At 44.9% G+C, this 18,804-nt stretch overlaps 4 protein-coding genes and 2 long non-coding RNA genes across 7 annotated transcripts; 3 read left to right on the top strand and 3 right to left on the bottom strand.

Moving 5' to 3' along the window:
* Positions 1-6,148: 6,148 nt before the first annotated feature.
* Positions 6,149-7,661, top strand: LOC26532269 (uncharacterized). The gene is made up of 2 exons (XR_004469931.1): positions 6,149-6,691; positions 6,886-7,661. It is a non-coding gene; the product is annotated as an uncharacterized lncRNA (long non-coding RNA).
* Positions 7,662-7,872: 211 nt separating this feature from the next.
* Positions 7,873-8,335, bottom strand: LOC26532740 (synapsin-1-like). The gene is made up of 2 exons (XM_015188466.2): positions 8,220-8,335; positions 7,873-8,162 (listed from the first exon to the last, which is right to left on the bottom strand). The coding sequence occupies exons 1-2, from the start codon at positions 8,289-8,291 to the stop codon at positions 7,926-7,928; spliced, it is 309 nt and encodes a 102-aa protein (XP_015043952.2). The 5' UTR covers positions 8,292-8,335; the 3' UTR covers positions 7,873-7,925.
* A 5,111-nt stretch (positions 8,336-13,446) lies between these two features.
* On the bottom strand, positions 13,447-14,923 carry RpLP0 (ribosomal protein LP0). The gene is made up of 3 exons (XM_001352852.4): positions 14,773-14,923; positions 14,563-14,656; positions 13,447-14,505 (listed from the first exon to the last, which is right to left on the bottom strand). The coding sequence occupies exons 2-3, from the start codon at positions 14,614-14,616 to the stop codon at positions 13,606-13,608; spliced, it is 954 nt and encodes a 317-aa protein (XP_001352888.1). The 5' UTR covers positions 14,617-14,656; positions 14,773-14,923; the 3' UTR covers positions 13,447-13,605.
* A 156-nt stretch (positions 14,924-15,079) lies between these two features.
* On the top strand, positions 15,080-15,770 carry LOC117184535 (dnaJ homolog subfamily B member 4). Of its 2 annotated transcripts, XM_033382682.1 has the most exons (2): positions 15,080-15,181; positions 15,245-15,770. In XM_033382682.1, the coding sequence occupies exon 2, from the start codon at positions 15,246-15,248 to the stop codon at positions 15,633-15,635; it is 390 nt and encodes a 129-aa protein (XP_033238573.1). In that variant the 5' UTR covers positions 15,080-15,181; position 15,245; the 3' UTR covers positions 15,636-15,770. The 2 variants fall into 2 exon arrangements, with proteins under 2 accessions (XP_033238573.1, XP_033238572.1); XM_033382681.1 differs by having other exon boundaries at positions 15,088-15,770.
* A 474-nt stretch (positions 15,771-16,244) lies between these two features.
* LOC26533174 (uncharacterized) lies at positions 16,245-17,203 on the bottom strand. The gene is made up of 3 exons (XR_001453349.2): positions 16,806-17,203; positions 16,680-16,728; positions 16,245-16,618 (listed from the first exon to the last, which is right to left on the bottom strand). It is a non-coding gene; the product is annotated as an uncharacterized lncRNA (long non-coding RNA).
* An 86-nt stretch (positions 17,204-17,289) lies between these two features.
* Positions 17,290-17,910, top strand: LOC4812511 (dnaJ protein homolog 1-like). The gene has a single exon (XM_033381528.1). It carries the CDS (start codon positions 17,449-17,451, stop codon positions 17,908-17,910), a length of 462 nt encoding a protein of 153 aa, XP_033237419.1. The 5' UTR covers positions 17,290-17,448.
* The last annotated feature ends 894 nt before the right edge of the window (positions 17,911-18,804 follow it).

Genomic DNA, 18,804 nt, shown 5'->3' on the forward strand with positions numbered 1-18,804 from the left:
AAAATTGGACAACAAAGTATTTTTCAATTAGCCAAACGGAGAGCTTTCGGGAGCTGCTGGGCCAGAGATGAGCTCGTAAAAACAATAACTGTAAACGTGTCTCTCCTTTCTCTCTCCCTCTCTCTCTATCTCTCTCGCTGTCTCTCTCTAGCAACACTATGGCTCTTTGTTATGGCGCGTGAGTTTTTGTGGAACAATTGCAGAAATGGTGGGGTTTACACGGCAGGCCCGAGGCATAAATTGTTTAATGGTTTCGGCATTCTTATTCTTTCGCTTTTATGACAGTCCTACCTGGAGGGCCAGCATGAATCCGTACCGCCTGAGCATCACCGACGCACAGCATCCATCCATCCGTGCTGCTAATGCACCCACATGGACTCGCCTGATTGAGCACTTCCATTCATCGATTCCATTAGGCAATCATCGGCATCATCAGCTTAATGAATTTCCATAAATTTTGCGACGATAATTAAGCGATAGCATTTCTTCAGCCCTGTCAAAATTCATTAATGAACGAATATATGTATGCGCCCACAGCACCCCACCGCACCCCACCGCATCCCACTGCATCCCACCCACCCTATTGCATCAATCGTTTGCTGTTTATGGGCGCCTAATTACAGCAATCAGGGAAACGAAATGGAATCAAACGAAACGACACGAAACGAAACGGAACAACAGCCGTAGAACTTTCCCACAGTTTCCATACACAAAATTCGTATGTAGTTGAAGGAATAATTTCCACTTAACACTAATTAGTGGTGACTCCAACTGGAGTGGAGGGGGGCAGACAAATCGTGTAAGCAAGTCAGTGCAGTTAGTGGATTTTATAGGCCTGTGCCCTGTGCCGTTCCGCTTGCTTCATTAAGCTGCATTTTCAGGCCAGTCAGCAACAGAACAGAACAGAACAGAGCAGAACAGAGCAGAGCAGAGCCCAGGCAACAGAAAAGACCCCACAGCCACAGCAGATCCGAGAACATTCATTATATGCTCCACACATGACTACAGTGGGCATCACAGTATACCGATATATTTGCACTGAGAGTGAAAATCGCAAAAAATCGTCGTCGTCATATCGGCGCGATTGGTCAATGTATTCTTCTGGGCGTACGTAACCAGATATCATAGGGTATTTCTCTTGAACGGCTTACCTTCCTTAAAATGATCATCTCTAAGCTAAAGTTTGCTGGAATTCGTTAGTAGATCTTGAACGTATGCAGGGAGAGAGAGATACAGATAGATAGAGAGGGAAATGCTGTGCTTAAATGCTCAGATGGTGTCGTATATCCGTCTTTGTCTCTCATTTAGGTTCCCCACTGTACTGCATTATATATGAGCTGCTTATGTGTGTGTGTAAGTGGCACTTGACTTGTTCGACATAAACATGAAAATGATGATGTCACATTTGCACAATTGTGCGTACAGCAGCAGCAGCAGCATCCAGAGATTGGGCCCCCCTCCCGTAATTGTTATTGTAGGCCCCTATCCTGTCCCCGTACCGTACCGTGCCGTGCCGTGCCGTTCCGTTCCGTTCCCCTTCCTGTGTGTACTTAATGCGCGTAGTAGATCGTGCAAGCGTGAATCTGTTGATATGGCGATTAAAAATCGTACTGCCCAATAAAAAAAACCCCCTCTCTCTTCTCACCATTCTACAAACGAGTATGGGTGTGTGTGTGTGTGTGTGTGTGTGTGAGTGTTTATGCGTACAACAATGGCAGACAGCGCCACGCATTCGATGGGATTTCATTTTTGAAATTTCCCTTTTTTTGGCATTCGACATGCGATGGCAATGGCGACGGGAACGATAAAACAAAAGCCGATTTTCAGTTGAAAAGTTTAATTGAACAATGATAATGTTGGGCAGAGTTTTTTCCAGCGACGACCAACCGAATGTCCGCACATAAAAAATGTCAAACAAAAATGCACACACACACACACACACACACTGGTACACGGATGAAATTGTATTTATAAATGCATGCCTACAATGGTGGGGGGGCACTTTGCTATCATAACAATGCAAATTGGTTAAAAGCCGGGCCAATATTGTGATTGATTAAAGATCAGGGCCCCGCGCAGAGTTCAATAGTCAATCCATTATCAGGACTAATCATACTCCATATGTGCCTCCTGGCGAGTTGCGAGTGTTCCTTCCACTTCCACCCTTTGACACTCTCAACATTCTGTCATTATTTCCTATTTCCCTAGCACTCTCAACTTGGACTAATTTAGCCCTGAGGGGCATTAACTCCATTTAAACTTATCGCCAAAAGTTTCCCTAACAATGCCAAAGAAGAATGAGAAATCTGGGAAATCAATTCATTGCATTTCCATTTTGAGAGATGTCCAGAAGAGCCTTATGGCAACATAATTCCCCTGACACAAAGAAGCACAGAACCGATTGCATTTCAACACTTGTGATACTCTTTCAGAGGGTCATTTTCGTTAGTGCAAAAGTTGGCGGAGGAACAAAATGATCAAAAGTAATAAAAGATGGTTGTATAAAGTGTCCGGAAAGTACACATGTCTCAAAAACTATGCGTGGGGGCCGGAATGCCACCAAGATTAGATTACCATATCAGGCCAATGATATTATCAGTCCTAGGACGAAAAGTACATACTTATTACCTACTTTAGTGCATTTTTCTCTGCAAAGTTGAACAGATATTTCTGACTGCCTGTGACATTATTTAAGAATTTATTCAAGGAATTTGTTAGGCAATGACCGAATTTAAGGGTATAGAAACGTCTCACTAAGCGCCAGCTTTTATTTTCTTCCTTTTTGTTGCGCTTGAAGCCCCGAGGACATTTCAGGTTCTCTCCTTTCAACTGTGCGAAGTTTTTCGAGCATCTGAGGAGAAATTCTCCCCTGATGGGCCACTCCTGGCCCGGGGGCCATCTCTCAGTGGGTGGGCGGGGACTTCATTTGTTTGCCTTTGTTGCTGCCACAACAATTGGTGACGATTTTGCGTCAACGAAAAGTTTTGCACACTCTCCTCGTCCCGCTCCCGCTCCCGCTCCCACCCTGTCGTCCGCCTTGCCACTAATTAAATAAAATCTATTCTATTCTTCCGCTCCATCATACATATATATTTATACATTAATTAAGACTTTACAGTGCAGATGACACATGCAAGACAGGAAAGAAAGGGGCGGCACGGGGCACGGGGCGGGGGTCAGGGCAGGGCAGAGGGTCTAAGCAAATATGACAAAACAATAATGAAAGCTTTGACACGACTAATTGCCTGCGGCGTTTGCTGTCTGCTCAGATTTAACTCTCTGGCTGGCTGGCTGGCTGGCTGGCTCCTAGGGTTGTGCTGGGTCCCTGTCCCTGTTCCTGTCCCTCTCCCTCTCATTGGATTTGTAATTGAAATAATGCAATTTCCGTTACTCGTTTCAAATACATTTCACAGGAAATCTCAAAGGGCTCGTCGACATGGCCCACCCGAATCCGTTCGCTGAAAACTTAAACCAAAATTCATTAAAACTTTGCATTGTTTCCCCATCAAACCCACTTACCCTCCTTACCCCCCCTCCTCACTGATACTGCTACCCCGTTGCCTCTTCCGCTGCCGCTGCCGCTGCTGCTGCCACTGCCACCGCCACCGCTACTGCCGCCGCCTATTTGTGTCTCTCTGTCTGTGTGTGCGCTTCTCTCTTATTTGAATAGGTATCCATTTTATTGTTTATTCTAGACTTTTGGTATAAGCATGTCGCGACTAATTCCAATTAATTCAGCAGACAAATATCCTCGAACGACGGAAGCCCAAAACTTGCAAACTTCCTTCGCTCTCTCCAGCCACCCCCCACCCCCTCCCCCCTTTTTCATCCTGTCTCAATGAAATGCTGAGCATGCAAGCCAGCCGGCTCACTCAACGTACAAGAGCGACAGAGAGAGAGGGGAGGAGAGGAGAGGAGAGTGAGTGAGCAAAAGCGCTGAGCTTTTGGCTTTGGCTTCAGCTTTGGCTAGTTGTCTGCCTTTGATTGTTGCTGTTGTTGTTGGTGGGCAAGGTCGCTTTCGGTTGCAGGGCGGAACAAACAACGAAACCTGCAAGTGAGGCGGCACAGTGGAGCGAGAATAATGTATCTTTGATAAGTTTTTGGCCCAAAGACATGTTCTGCCAAAAAGAGAATCACAGTGGTCCACATCTCTTCAGGAATGTTTTTTCGTTAATCAAGAGAGTGTTCAGCACCGAGGAACAGAAGCTCCTATGGGAGATTCCAAGGATCTGACTAAAAAGGCTTCTAGCATATGCCTAAACTTGTGGAATGGAACAATTTTACACTTCTCGCCCTCGTATTTACCCCACTGTGCCGCATAATCAAATTTCCCAAAATTCCGAGCGGAGTGAGAGGGAGAGGCGGGGGCACATTCGGAAACATTCAGAATCGGAATCAGAGTCCTGAACTTCTCCAAGTCCTGGCCCCGGCATGTGTGCATGTGTAAAATCAGCTTATAGCCTCTGCCCTCCACTCCGGCTCTCTCTCTGTGTGTGTGTGTGTGTATGTGTGTGCAACACAGAGTCAGAGTTTATTTAAGCAAGTTGAAAGTTTTTGCCTGAAAGATTTACCTTCTGCCAGTCGGGAAGACAGTCGAAAACTTCTTTTTGCAGCACCATTGACTTTTGTATTTGTTACAGTTTTCTTCGGGTAATTCAGATTTTAGCAATCTGCAACGTGCAACGCGCAACGTGCTACCTGCCGCTGTCAGCTCCCATCCCACCATCCCGCCATCGCACTATCTCCCCGCCTCGTCCTCTAGGATGTAATTTGTTTGTGCTCAAAATGCTAAGATGCTGAAATGAAACCCACACAGATTTCGACTTGGTGCAAACAATGGAGAGCAGTGCCAAGCGGAGCAGAAAGGTATCTAAATATATATACATATGTATATGCGATATAGAGATTAACCAGAGAACTGGAACGGGAACTGGGCCTGTGATATGTTTTTGCAGCCATAGGTAAGGAAAAACAATTCCAGACCCACTGGGAGAATCTTCGCACAAGATTCCAATAGCAGAAGCACCACAGAAAATTCATTAAGCCATATCCCATGCTCATTAGAAGTTCAAATAACTTTCAGATACTCGGAGAGCAAACATAACCCAAGCCTAAAAGTTCCATCAGATGGATATCATGGCCAAGGGTTAATTGGCTGAAGCCGGGCCGAAAAGTGAATGAAATGGATGGCAAATCTCGTCTGGCTGTTAATCATGTTATTACTTGGCAAGGCAATTAATTAATTTGAGCTATTTATATATTATGCATGAGCCGGATACAAATGTATCTGTATCTGGCCATCAGCACAGAGCGCACACACACATTCGCGCACCCAGAGATGATGGGGGGCGGGGTGAAATTTGCTGAGCCAAGCTGTCAGAGACTTTGGTCATATTTGGTTTTATTATTATATGCATATGTTGACATTTACAAAGCCAACAGTGGAACGGGGACTGGTGGCAAGAGGCGGAGGTGGTGGCAAGAGGGGGAGGTGGAGGTGGAGGCGGAGGCGGAGGCGGTGGTTTCAGCTTGTGCAAATAACTTTTTGTATCTACTATGATCCATCAGCAAATGCAGTGAACAAACTTTTCCCCAGCAAAAACATGATTTTTTAGCCCAACCCCAGACTCCTAACCCTCAACCCGTGTCCTCACCCTCACCCCACCCTCATCCTCATCCTCACCGAGCACCACCGCTCAGAAACCATTAACCAAACACAGCAAAGACATTTAAAAAATCAAGCAATGAAGCTAAAAGTCTCTCAACCGTATCACACATGAGACCCCGTCTGTCCCCACAGTGGAGTGGAATGCTTCATTTAGCCCAAAAATGTTACGGAAAATACCAAAGCAACGTAAGGGTTACAAGAGTCTCTCTCTCTCTCTCTCTCTCTCTCTCTGGTTGGTTACTGCTGTCTTAAGTGATGAATATCTGGAGAGAATTTTGTATCCGCTTTAATGGTTAGATTGCGTTAGCCGAATAAGACCCCTGGGACAGGGGACTGAAACCAGAATGGAGCGGAACCGAAAGCAAAAACGTACCAAAGCTAAGTAAGTAAACGGATCCTTTCATCAGACCCTGCTGCGGGGTTACTTTATGAGTACTAGTGCTAATTCGGATAGCAGATGTTTCGTCACTCTATTTAATTGAAACTTCAAGTGGAATCAACTGGAAAAAAATAACCAGCAGTGTATCGGAGAATTGTGACTGTTTAGTCCATCAATTGATAGTGTTTATTTGGAATCCGTTCTGGTAGCCAACAAATCTACTTCCTACCTTCGACGACGATATTGTTTTCATTTACGTTCTCATTGGCCACGGTTTGTGCGGAAGCCCCAGCCAGAGCGAGGGCCAGGATCAGGTAGAGAAACCTCATGTTGATAGCTATCCAGATGGTTTTCGAATGTACAGCTTACTGCTTTGGGGACCGGGCCCCACTTATATACCCTCATATTCCTGGTCATGCTTAAATGCTATTTTCAATGCATGTTTAATGAAAAGTTTAAGCTAGATTTCATAACTGGAATCGATGTGGCTGGTAACTGTTTCCTCAACTAAACACTATCGGTAGAGAATTCGGATGCGCTTTACTGGATCGATTCTGTTAGTTGAATGAGACCACAGGGACACGGACTGGATCAGGATCGAACGCGAAACGTACTAAAGCTAAATATTAGTGCAATATTGTTCAGTAGGTAACATTTCTTATTAAATATATCCATATACTATATTTAAGGGTAGTACTTATGACGAGTATGACCTGGAGTACCTGCATTCACTCATGAATCACCTATGATCATATATAGATACAGAGAGATATCAAAGTATATATGTTTAATCTTTCTCTCTCTCTCACTTTATCTCTTCTCCAATGTGGCTTAGCAGTTAAGGCTGAGGTCTTATGCCACGCTAGGTTACCTATCACCGCACCTATGTACATGTATGGAGTATCTCGACAATGACTTTCTACCAGATTTGTGTCCAAGATAATCAAACTAATCGTTCATAATTATATTTAGGTATATTTTTATCATATATTTAACTGGGGAATGCCATCTCTTTAATCCTTCAAACCGATTATAGTGTTTATTTATCATCCCTTCTGGTCTCCACAAAACTACTTCCTACTTCCTACTTCCCTCCTTTGATGACGATTGTGTTGTTATTTCTGTTCATATCGGCGTGAACGGAAACCGTCGCCAGAAGAAGGGCCAGGATAAGATACAAAAAAATCATTTTTTTGCTAGCCAAATGGTTTTGGAAGGTAGAGTCCGCTAACTGGCGAACCCTATTTATACCCACATGCTTATTGGTCATGCTTAAATGCTACTTTTAATGGGTATTTAACTTAAAAGTCAAGTATGAAGTATTACTAGACGGGAAATCTGGAACTAATAATGGTTACCAAAATTACTTGGTAATTTCCCATTTGTACTTAATGTAAGGTTCAACAGGGATTCTATAATATGAAGTTATTCGAATTGCTATATTTGAAGAACTTTTGTTCTGTACTTTTTTCTACCTTTATAAATGGCTACATGGATCCCGAAAATCTTTCGAAAATGTACTTCCATCTCTTGTTTGTTTCTCTGGTGCTAGAAGGTTGTACTACCTTATAAATGATTTAAATACAAAACTGTTACGATAATTTCCTGGCAAAATTCAATACATTTTTTTTTTAAGCTTAAATGTCTCCTAAACATGATATTTAATTTGATGTGATTCATATTATTTAAATTTTATTTGAATTCCTTGTTCTATCTCTTGACTCTGGGAGAAACCAACCAAAATCTTATTGCATTCTAAATTCGCTTCTCCCACCCGCTTTCCATCTTTTCCAGCCCAGCCCCATTATTAAAGAGGCATGCTTGATTATCAGTTTTTATCATTTATCATTTGCAAGATTATCTGTCTAAACCATAAATCTATTTACGACCAACTTTGATATTGTTGGTATTCTTATTGATATTCCCTCCACCTTTTCCACCTGATGGGGGGGCTGCCTCTGCTGATGGTCCTCCTACTGGGCCTGGTTGTATTTGCTGATGTTGTGGCAATTGTTCTGCTGCTGGTCCTCCTACTTGGCCCTGTGGTATCGGTGGATGTTGTGGCGGTGGTCCTCCTACTTGGTCTGGTGGCTGTGCTTGTGTTTGATATGGATTCTGTTGATATTGCACTGGATATTGTTCTGGTTGTTGTTGTCCTTCATAGCCCATTACCTGTCCATTATATTGGGCAATCGACAGAGCCACGCATATGATCGGGAGCAGAGTAATGCTGATGCACTTCATCTTAGCATTGGGAGCAGTGAAGGCAATCCCTGTTGACCGGACGCTTTTTATACCCGAGCCCCTGGCTCTCACCTTTCGGTGGTGCAAGTGTAGAGAATCGATGGAACCGTATCGGGCTCTATTTCCCACTCAAAACTGGTAGCCACTGGAGAGAATTGATCGAACTCGTTAATGCTTCTGTAGCGGACTGGTAGCTCTAATGGAACTAATCCCAGGGAATTCTTACATTGCATGCATCTTAGTCACGGACTTTATGTAACTTTCAGGTGAAGTTTTCTACGTATGTAGTTTTTGAATGGGGTGGTGTGATACATATCTGTTTGTCCTGGCTTTTTCCAGGACTCCGTTTCGTCTTGTTTGTCTTGGCCTTTTGCTGTGACAAAATTACATTTTACACATTAATTTGTGTAAGTGGAAACATTTTACATGACATTTAAACTTGCGTCAGCTCACTCTCTCTGTCTGTCCCTCTACTGGTGACTGCTGGCTGGCTGGCTGGCTGGCTGGCTGGCTCCTTGCTGCTTGTTCCTTGTGGTTGTCTGGTGGTTGTTGCAGCTGCAAACCACCCAAAAGATACACCACACACTAGTTAGATAGACCGTGGGGAGAGCAGAAAGGGGAATGGGAGAATGGGGATTGCCTTGCACTTTGTCTGTTGAGGCGGAATATGCCGCGTTCTGTTCTCAGTCCTCACTTTGAGCTTATTTTTCGGGGGTACAGTTTCTCAGTTCCTCATACCCGGCACATGCCCCAGCAAACTTTCCGCAGAACTGCAATGGTGTAAGTGGTCTCTGGGGGGGTGGCTGGGCGGGTGGCTATGGGGCAGCATTGGTATGGTGCGCTATGCCACGCCACGCCACGCCATGCCACTGCTCCCCGCCCACCACCACTGCGGTCGTGTAGTCAACTTCAACTTCACTTAAAATCCTTTTTGCCATTACGTTTCGATGCATATGAGGTTTTGTTTTGGAGGCAAGTGCTTCGGATCTCGCCGCCCTCTCCACCCTCAGCTTATTTATAATTTAAATTTGGCAAAAAGTTTTGCCAGGTTGCATTCCCAGCCATCGAGTGGGTGAACTTTACTTTTATGTAAATGCCGCACACACTATCACTATCCCTTTCCCTCTGCCTCTTCTCATCGCTCTGGGCCCCTCTCTTGGCCCGGCTCGATGTCATTCAAAAAGTTTCGCTTTTGGCCATGCCAGAGAGAGCCCATCAGCCATGAGCCAAGAGAGAGCCCTGTCCTGCTCTTTGCTGGAACAGCAGCAGTCATTATGGCCTATGATTAGGGCTTTTAGAGTGCAGTTTAGTTGGGCTTATGGCCCGTGTGTGTGCGTGTGTGTGCGTGTGTGCGTGGACCTTTGACTGGGTTAGCTACTGGATTATTCCCCATTGAAGTTGATTCCAGGGGAACCACTCATCCATTTATCTGTGGTCCAACAGCCGCCGCAGCAGGAGCAGCAGCAGCAGCAGCAGCAGCAGTAGAATTCTAAGCACCCGAAAATAAATACATTTTGAGCAGCTTTATCAAAGCTGAAAAGCCTGCTCCAGCCATGAGCGTCCGCCGACCACCGTCCCAGCCCGAAAGACAGTTGGAAAACTTCAACCAATAAAAATTAAAATATTTAAGCAAAGCGTAAAGATGCAAAGCTCCGCAGTAAAGAAAGATACATGGCCCAGGGAGAGCTTTCGGCTCAGTGCCGGCTTCTATTGAAGATTAAAAATTCCACACAACCTGCGTTGGAGCGGCAGGGGCGCAGAGTGGCAGAGTGGCAGAGTGGCAGAGTGGGGTTCCGACCGAAAGTATCATTGCAAAAGTTTCATTCGCTTTTCTCCGAGAGATTTCGAGGCTGCGGTAAAAATGCCTGTGCACAAAAGAAAGAAAAGAACAGAGAAAGAGGATTCTCTACCTTTCGTATGTGTGTGTGTGTGTGTGTGTGTGTGTGTGCTAAGTATTTTCTCGGTTAATTATGCAAAGATATACGCTTAAAATTTTGCAATATTACGTGCATATTTCAAATACCCGGTCCTGGAAAATTCCCGCTGCCAGCGTAAAAACGTAAAGCCGTAAAAATGCCTTCAAGGAGACAAGGCTCCAGCGATACACACACACACACACACACACACACATACACACTCCAGACAGCTGTGCTAAGGAGTAGGGCCAAAGCTTACGCCTCGTAGGTAGCGTGCCCCAAGACCGAGACCAGGACCACGACTAGGAAGGACCAGAACCAGAACCAGAACCCTGACACAGGGCTCAAAAGTGTTCTTTTTTTGGATGTGTCCAGAGACGAAGGATGCCTGCAATGGCTGACGGGGGGCTGACGGGGAGGCTGGGGCTGGGGTGGGTACGTGGAAGGTTACTCCCCTGGCACACGGATTTTTAATTGCTCGTTTGCCTTGCAATCATCGTTCGTCGTTACGTTTCTTGTCGTTTATTGTTACCGTTAACACAACCGTTACCACTGGCCCAGAGACAGCGACAGAGTGAAAGCGCGTTAGATGCTCCTCAGATGAACCCGTTTTTGTTTAATTAAAGTGCTCCGATTTTAATGACACCCACCATGGAGAACAACCAGAAAAAAGATGTGGGGTATAGGATTTATCCACTTTATCCACAGAGAACAAATCAGATCTTCAAACACGAAAGGAGGACAAGGATAAATGATCATAAATTTCCTAACTTAAAGCTTAAAAGAGAACATCTTGTAGTACCTGGTTCTCATCTACACCTACGAATATTCCCAAATCCGAGAAAATCCCAGTGTTTTTTCAATAGGCACCTGATAGAAATGTGTATGTATATGTATAGGTATATATATTCATGGAAATTGCTTAGAACCTCCGATTTTTACGTATCGAAGGGCGAATCTTAAAGTCCCAGCGACATGAAAGGGGTGTTGGGTCGGTGGTTATGTTGTTGGGTTGTTGGGTGGGTGTTCCTCTGAGTGCGTGCTGTTGACTGTGATTTATGTGGGGCCGGGGCCGGGGCCGGGCCTCGTTTTGGGACCACCTCAGCTTGAGCTTCCCTGTTTTGGGCAACTCGAAACATATGCATAGATAAATTATACGCGGCAAGCGCCCCTCAACCACAGCAAATCCTCGTATCGGCGGGGAGAAAGCAAACATTTTGATGTGACGAGACTAAATTGAGCATGCTGTGCAGTCGGGGCGGGTGGAAGGGGGCGTGGCTCCAGGTGCTCTGTTGGCCTCCGCCCGGACAATAATCCCGGGAATTTGTGTGTTCAGATCTCTATTCAATTTTTGTGTGGCTTCCCCTTTCATGTTTTCAAAAGATTTCACAAAATATGTATGCTTTTATTGTACGTCAGTCAGTTGGAAAATATATTTTTGTTTCGGCCATCAATGGATGTGTCCAACAGCAGATGCGATCCCGACTAAAGTTCAGTTCATTTGGAAACTCCAATTCCAATTCCAATTCCCATTCCTTTTCCACTTCGCAGTTCGCAGTTCGGTTAAAGAACTGCTGGCCAAGAATCATTTAAGCCATTCCACAGGAGCTAAACCATTTTGCTCCAAATCTTTTGGCCAAACAAATCACAGCTGAGCACACACACACACAGACATTGTGGAGTGTGGTCGGTCCAGTGGGGTGATATACTAGTATGTCATGGCCCGGCATGGTATGCCCGGAGAACAGAACATGCATAACAGCAGCATCATCGTTATATCGATGGCATTCACATGTTTAGCACACAAACGAAATGCCAAAGCAAAAATATGCATACAAATCTATCTGTGTTCACATTGGATAGCCCAAAATCGAGTACAGTTTGGCGTCTCGTGGGAACGGGGGGGAGAAGCTGGAGTCCATTCGAGAGAGAGAGAGAGAGAGTCGCATCTGTATCTGGGATCTGTCGACTGCTCCACATTTTGTTGTGCATTGCAAACATGGCGTTTGTGTGTGTGAGGCGATGCTGTGTGTGGTGACGTGTGGTACATATATCGTATATTGTCTATATGGGTCTTCTGCTGTCCGTCCGCCACATGGCTGGCTGCTGTCCCAATCAATTGTCCGACTGTCCAAACTTCATTTGTTATGCGCATCACAAAAATTGAAGCAAATCATTTTGGCAATCGCATTTTGATTTCGAATGTCGCTTGCTGATTGAGTGGGATGGTATGATGGAGGATTTCAATGGGGGATTGGGGATGATTGGTCAATCGCCCCACAGTTTATGTTAATTTCGTCGTATATTTGCCGCCAGAGGCGCTCGAATTATGCAATGCCCTTATTAATTTATCTAGCAATCAAATGGGTTTCACAGCCACATAGTGATAACAACGTGACACCGGCAACTCCATGCGATATATGTACTATCTATTAATTTATATTGAATGTTAAAAGTCTTCATTGATTTTGGCTATCAAACCCCATACACAAATTCTTATACAGTATTCTTATTATGTGAAAAAATTCTTAGCCCTCTCATACTATGTTCATAGCTTTCTTATATCCAGCTCTGACTCAACTATCGCTTCACTCACGCTACCAAAAATCATCTCTAGATCCAATGAAGGCCTGCGGAGGATTTATTTTCGTCAGGGTTTCGGTCCTGGCTATTTATGCAGTGTTTAACTTGGCCCGCGGCTGCTCCTCCTCTTCTTATTCCTATTTTTGCTTATTTTCCCCGTCCCATGAAGGCGTGGCACTTTCACGCCCCAGTCGCGTAACTCATTTTCGCTCTCCAGACGGGCCAGAAAAGTGCCGAGAAAAAGGGAAAGAAAGTTTCTTTGGCTGCCACTTGGCACATTCTTAATTTCTTGCGTATTTTGTCAAGACAAATTGAATTTTTATGAGCGTCGTCGTCGTCGTCGCCGTCGTTTGCGAAAAGCAAAAGAAATCGCAAAAGTCGTCGACAACGAACGACGGCAGCAGAAACTTTAAACTTTTCTCATCTTGTGAAATTCATTTTAGCACAAGTAATTACTTTGTAAATATATGAGGGTGGGGAGACGAGAGGCAGCAGCAGATGCAGCCAAAGTCCACGTAGAACAGCACATGCTGCCTTCCGGCTATTTAAGGGGCAATAAAGTGTCTTAAAGGTGTTAGGGGCGGCGCATAAAGGGCGCTAACGTGATCCTCTTTGGGGGTATCTCCTTACAAGTTAGAAACAAAACAGATTGCATATTTGCTTTCAAAACAGTTTACAGAATGTTTAATGCAACTCGCCATTGGGCTTGTCAAACCGCGACGATCATTTGCTTTAGGGACACACATTTTACGATCTTAGAGAGTAAACGCTGAAAGCAGCAACGGGCTGCAGGCGACAGCAGGCGGCTAACCAGCTTAATCGAAGAGACCGAAGCCCATGTCATCGTCCTCCTCTTCGGACTCGGACTCGACCTTCTTGGCCTCCTCCTTCTTCTCGGCAGCACCGCCGGCAGCGGGAGCAGCCACAGCGGAGGCAGCGGCAGCAAACTTGCTGGGGTCCTTGATGTACTCCTTGATGGTGGTGGCCTCCTTGAACTCCACCTCTGTGGTGGCGGCGATGGCCAGCAGGTTCTTGAATCCATTGGCAATGCTGTGAGGGGCCGAGGCGATGGTCGGGTAGCCCACGGATAAACAGACGGCAGCCAGGTTGGCCACTCCTTGCTGGAACTTGGCGCGCAGATCCTCTGGCTTGATGTCCAAGATCTCAGGCGAGAAGATGGAGCCAGAGTCGTATACCTGGCTGACGATCAGACCGTACGAGAAGGGCGAAATGTTCAACATGTTGAGCAATGTGGCCTCGGAGGCGCCCACTTTGTCGCCGGGCTTGAGGATGGGCACATCGTTGATGATTTCAATTGTACCCTTGGAAATCTTGGTCGGGATGGACAGAGCCTGGAAGAAACTGGTCTTCTCGGGTCCCAAGCCAGTGTTCTGTGCTGGGATGATGACGTTCAGGGGAGCGATGGCACCCGGACGGGCTGGGGCGCGCACCTTCGACTCAAGCAACTTGTCGCGAACCTCTGCCAAATCACCCTTGGTGAAGACAAAGCCAACATTGCCCTTGATGTGGGGTAGCAGCTTCTCCAGCTGGGGATTGTTCTCCAAATGACCGCGAATGGCCTTGCGCATCATGGTGTTCTTGCCCATCAGCACTACAGCCAGTCCGCGCAGGCTGGTACGGATGTTCTGCATCTGCTTGGAGCCCACATTGTCAGCGCCTACAATGAAGCACTTTGGAAACTCGTCGAAGAGTTCCTAGAATGGCACCTATGTTAGTGGAAATAGCCATTTGATGTGGCACACAATACTTACCACAACTTTCACGAAGTACTGAGCCTTCCATGCTGCCTTGTTCTCCCTAACCATATTGATTGTGTATTAGGGACTCGTTGAAAGAATTTAAGAACTGCAAAAAGAGCCACATATTCGATTAAAGGCGTTGCGTCGCATCAGCTTGTTGTTATTTTCTACCCATATATGCCAAAGATGGCATATATTTTCAAAGATTTAATTTCCACTTACCAAAGCAAGAACTTTTCACTGAGGTGACTTTGACCAAAATGGCCGAGCCAAGGGAAATCGTAAATACAGCTGCAAAACCATCGATATTACTATCGTGTGCCACTGGCGGAGTTGCCACACAGATGAGAATTCCTGAAACCGATAATACAAATCATCTAGTGCGACAATATAGATGTCATAATGCAGTATTGCAGTCTAATCAGTACGAAATTAGCATCGAGGACGATCAAGTTTTATTTAAATTCATTATTTAAAATTCATTTAAGAAATAAAGAATTTTGTTGATAGCGGTGTTGCATGTGCGGAAAATATCGATGCATTGCTCCAAAACATCGAAACTATCGATAGTGCTCGATGGTTTGACAATACTTAAATCGTCCAAAGTTCTCCTCCTGTTTTAATGAAATAAGTAAGAGTAAAGCTGCTCAGGCAGTCAGTCAACGTACAGAAGTCACATTCCACTTTATATCAGAATGGGAAAAGATTACTACCAGATACTGGGCATAAACAGAAATGCAACTAAGGATGACATCAAAAAGGGATACAGGCGGATGGCGCTCAAATACCATCCGGATAAGAACGACCACCCCCAGGCCGAAGAACAGTTTCAGGAAGTTGCGGCCGCCTTTGAGGTGCTGTCAAACAAGGAGAAACGAGAACTTTACGATCAATACGGAGAAGAAGGTCTCAAGTCTCAAGATGAGGCGGCGCAGACATTTGCCCAGCCCACACCTGATATGGTGCCCTTTATGTGCGCAGTGGGCGGAACTGTCTTATTTGCCTTTGCAGCATACAAAACGTTTCAATTTTTCTCGAAAAAAAAGAACCCAGATGTAGACAACGACGAATCTTCATCAGATTAAATTTATTGTTAATTTACTAAACATACTTTTCGCTGTTATTGTTATTAATTTTTTCGACTAAATAAAACAGCTGAGTGTCATCGATATTTATCCAAAACGATAAACAAAATTATGGCAGCTCAAAAAAACATCAGATAGGATTTTTGTGCATTGATTTGATATTTCTGAAAGTATTATTATGTCGGAACATTACCGGTGTGTGGATTAGTTACAATTAAAAAATATTATATAATAAAGCAACAAAACAGTTTGTTACGAACCTTTGTTTTTCTTTGGGGCAAGGCCGGCTAGCCAGTCATCCCAGGGCTGGATACTTCCCAAGCCCTCAGGTCGCACAACAACCAACTGATTGGACATCTCGAACAAAATGTAACAACAAAAATAACCGACAAGAAAAAAAACTGAAAGAAACGGACTCTACTCGACAAACACCATTACAGTCTTCCCTCAATACAGACTTGGACCAGGACGAGGTGTCGATGTTTTACCCCCGACGCACCCACCCTACCTGAGATCTGAATCACACGTTCCGGATCTCCCTGCCATTGGCAAAAGCCTTACCCTCTCGTTGCTGTGGCTCCTCTTCCCCCCATACGAAACGCTTAACAATTCATTTCTTCGTTATAATTTTCACTTCATTTCCTATTTTCACACGATATCATTTCTAAACTAGGCCTGCCTATTCATCCCCCCCTCATCTTAGTACTACTGGCGGTTAATAAATAATTAGATTAATAGGAATAAATAATATAATAAATATAAATAAATAGGTTACATATATATAATAAATATGGACGGACTTAAATTACATATACTTATAACTGGAGACGTCTAACAACAATAATTAATGGGAGTAAATAAGTTGATGTGCTTTTTTTTTTCTTCTCCCTAAGTGGGCGAGGGTCCCGCACTACGTGGCCAAATCTGCTCCTTCGAGACCAGCAGGAAAGACAAGCCAGGGTGGCGGAGCTGTGACCTATTCCCTACGGCCAACAAAAAAAATAAATTTGGGGTTTCTTTACTCCCCCTTTGGAGCGGACTCACTCTTATGCTTCCTGGTCCTGGCTCCTGGTCTTTCCCTGATCTGGATCCCCTGGAATCACATTTATTTATATTTTATTCATTTTTTTGCAGGGTGATGGCCACTACTCCATCCTCATCCCCACTCACTTTTTCTTTCAGAACAAAAAAAAATCGCTAAGTCGCTATGTCCGGCGCGCATGCTCCTCCGTTGCGGGAACTTTTTTTTCTGAACCCCCTCTTGGCTGTTCTGTTTAATGCTCCCGGCTGCCGATCCCCATCGCTCTCTCTTCTATCGCCCTTGAACTAGGTTCAAGGGCATGGCCTGATTCGGGCTGCTGGCGGCTCTCTTTTCTTTTGGGTGTGGGTGAGTTGGCTTCGGGACTCCGTTATGGGATGGGATCGGAAATCCTCTCACAACGGCTCCGGAGAGCGCGCGGAACTCTAACTCTCCAGGACCAGGTGGCCACTCTTCGCTAACCTTTCCCTTTAAATTTTGGCCCTGCCACTCTGTTCAAAAAAATACCTTCCTCTCAGTGCTTCTAGGGTCTCGCCTATCGATATCTTCGCATGCAACACATTTAAGAAATAAAGAATTTTGTTGATAGCGGTGTTGCATGTGCGGAAAATATCGATGCATTGCTCCAAAACATCGAAACTATCGATAGTGCTCGATGGTTTGACAATACTTAAATCGTCCAAAGTTCTCCTCCTGTTTTAATGAAATAAGTAAGAGTAAAGCTGCTCAGGCAGTCAGTCAACGTACAGAAGTCACATTCCACTTTATATCAGAATGGGAAAAGATTACTACCAGATACTGGGCATAAACAGAAATGCAACTAAGGATGACATCAAAAAGGGATACAGGCGGATGGCGCTCAAATACCATCCGGATAAGAACGACCACCCCCAGGCCGAAGAACAGTTTCAGGAAGTTGCGGCCGCCTTTGAGGTGCTGTCAAACAAGGAGAAACGAGAACTTTACGATCAATACGGAGAAGAAGGTCTCAAGTCTCAAGATGAGGCGGCGCAGACATTTGCCCAGCCCACACCTGATATGGTGCCCTTTATGTGCGCAGTGGGCGGAACTGTCTTATTTGCCTTTGCAGCATACAAAACGTTTCAATTTCATAGAGCGCCTCGTGCAGCGATGATGGAAGAGGTTGCTCATTTAGCAGACAGCACTCGAAAAGATATCCAAAGCACAGACTTCATTGACTTCCTCCCTATCATCAGCTACCAGCGCCGTAGCTAGCGACACTGCCGGAGGGATATCCAAGACATGGAAGTGGACTACAGGGTCATCGAATGCAGCGACTTCATTGACTTCCTTCCTATCATCAGCTACCAGCGCCGTAGTTAGCGCCACTGCCGGAGGGATATCCAAGATATGGAAGTGGACTACAGGGTCATCGAATGCAGAGACTTCATTGACTTCCTCCCTATCATCAGCTACCAGCGCCGTAGCTAGCGCCACTGCCGGAGGGATATCCAAGATATGGAAATGGACCACAGGGTCGTAGCCAAATCGTATGCTGTGGGCCTTACAATTTTCTTTACTGTATCTCGTATTTAGCATTGTGAATTAAAAATACTGTACAACTCTCTAATATTGCATATAGTGCTTTGCTAATTTTTCTGCGAAGAGAGAGATAGCAAGAGACAAAAACCGCCAAATTAGTGTTAGCAGACACGTCTTTCGGCTATCAGTCGAAGAACTGAGGCACGATTTGTGACAAAATTATGTTTTCAATACTGACATCCGGACAGCCAGCAAATAGATCTGTGGTATCAACTGAGCTGAGAGCAAAATCGCCTGTTCGATGGCTTTCGGAGTTTTTTCTATCGGCAAGTATTCTTCTCTCGAAAATAATAAAATATTTTCCGGTTGTGGCGTTTCGTTCTGGTTGACCAAAGCGATGTACGAGGAATTCGGGTTCATAAATTTCTACATGGTGCTGGGCGTCGACTTTAAGGCACCGGAGGCTGAGATTAAGAAAGTCTTTCAACACCTTGCTCGTATATATCATCCAGATAAAAGCGGATCGAAAGAAACAACAGAACAATTCCAGCTAATCTGTCACGCATACAATATTCTTAAAGATTCAGAAAAAAGACTGAGACATGATTGCGACTTGCTGGCAAGACA

This window comes from Drosophila pseudoobscura, chromosome X (assembly GCF_009870125.1).
Source record: "Drosophila pseudoobscura strain MV-25-SWS-2005 chromosome X, UCI_Dpse_MV25, whole genome shotgun sequence".
Classification (NCBI taxonomy): Eukaryota; Metazoa; Arthropoda; class Insecta; order Diptera; family Drosophilidae; genus Drosophila; species Drosophila pseudoobscura.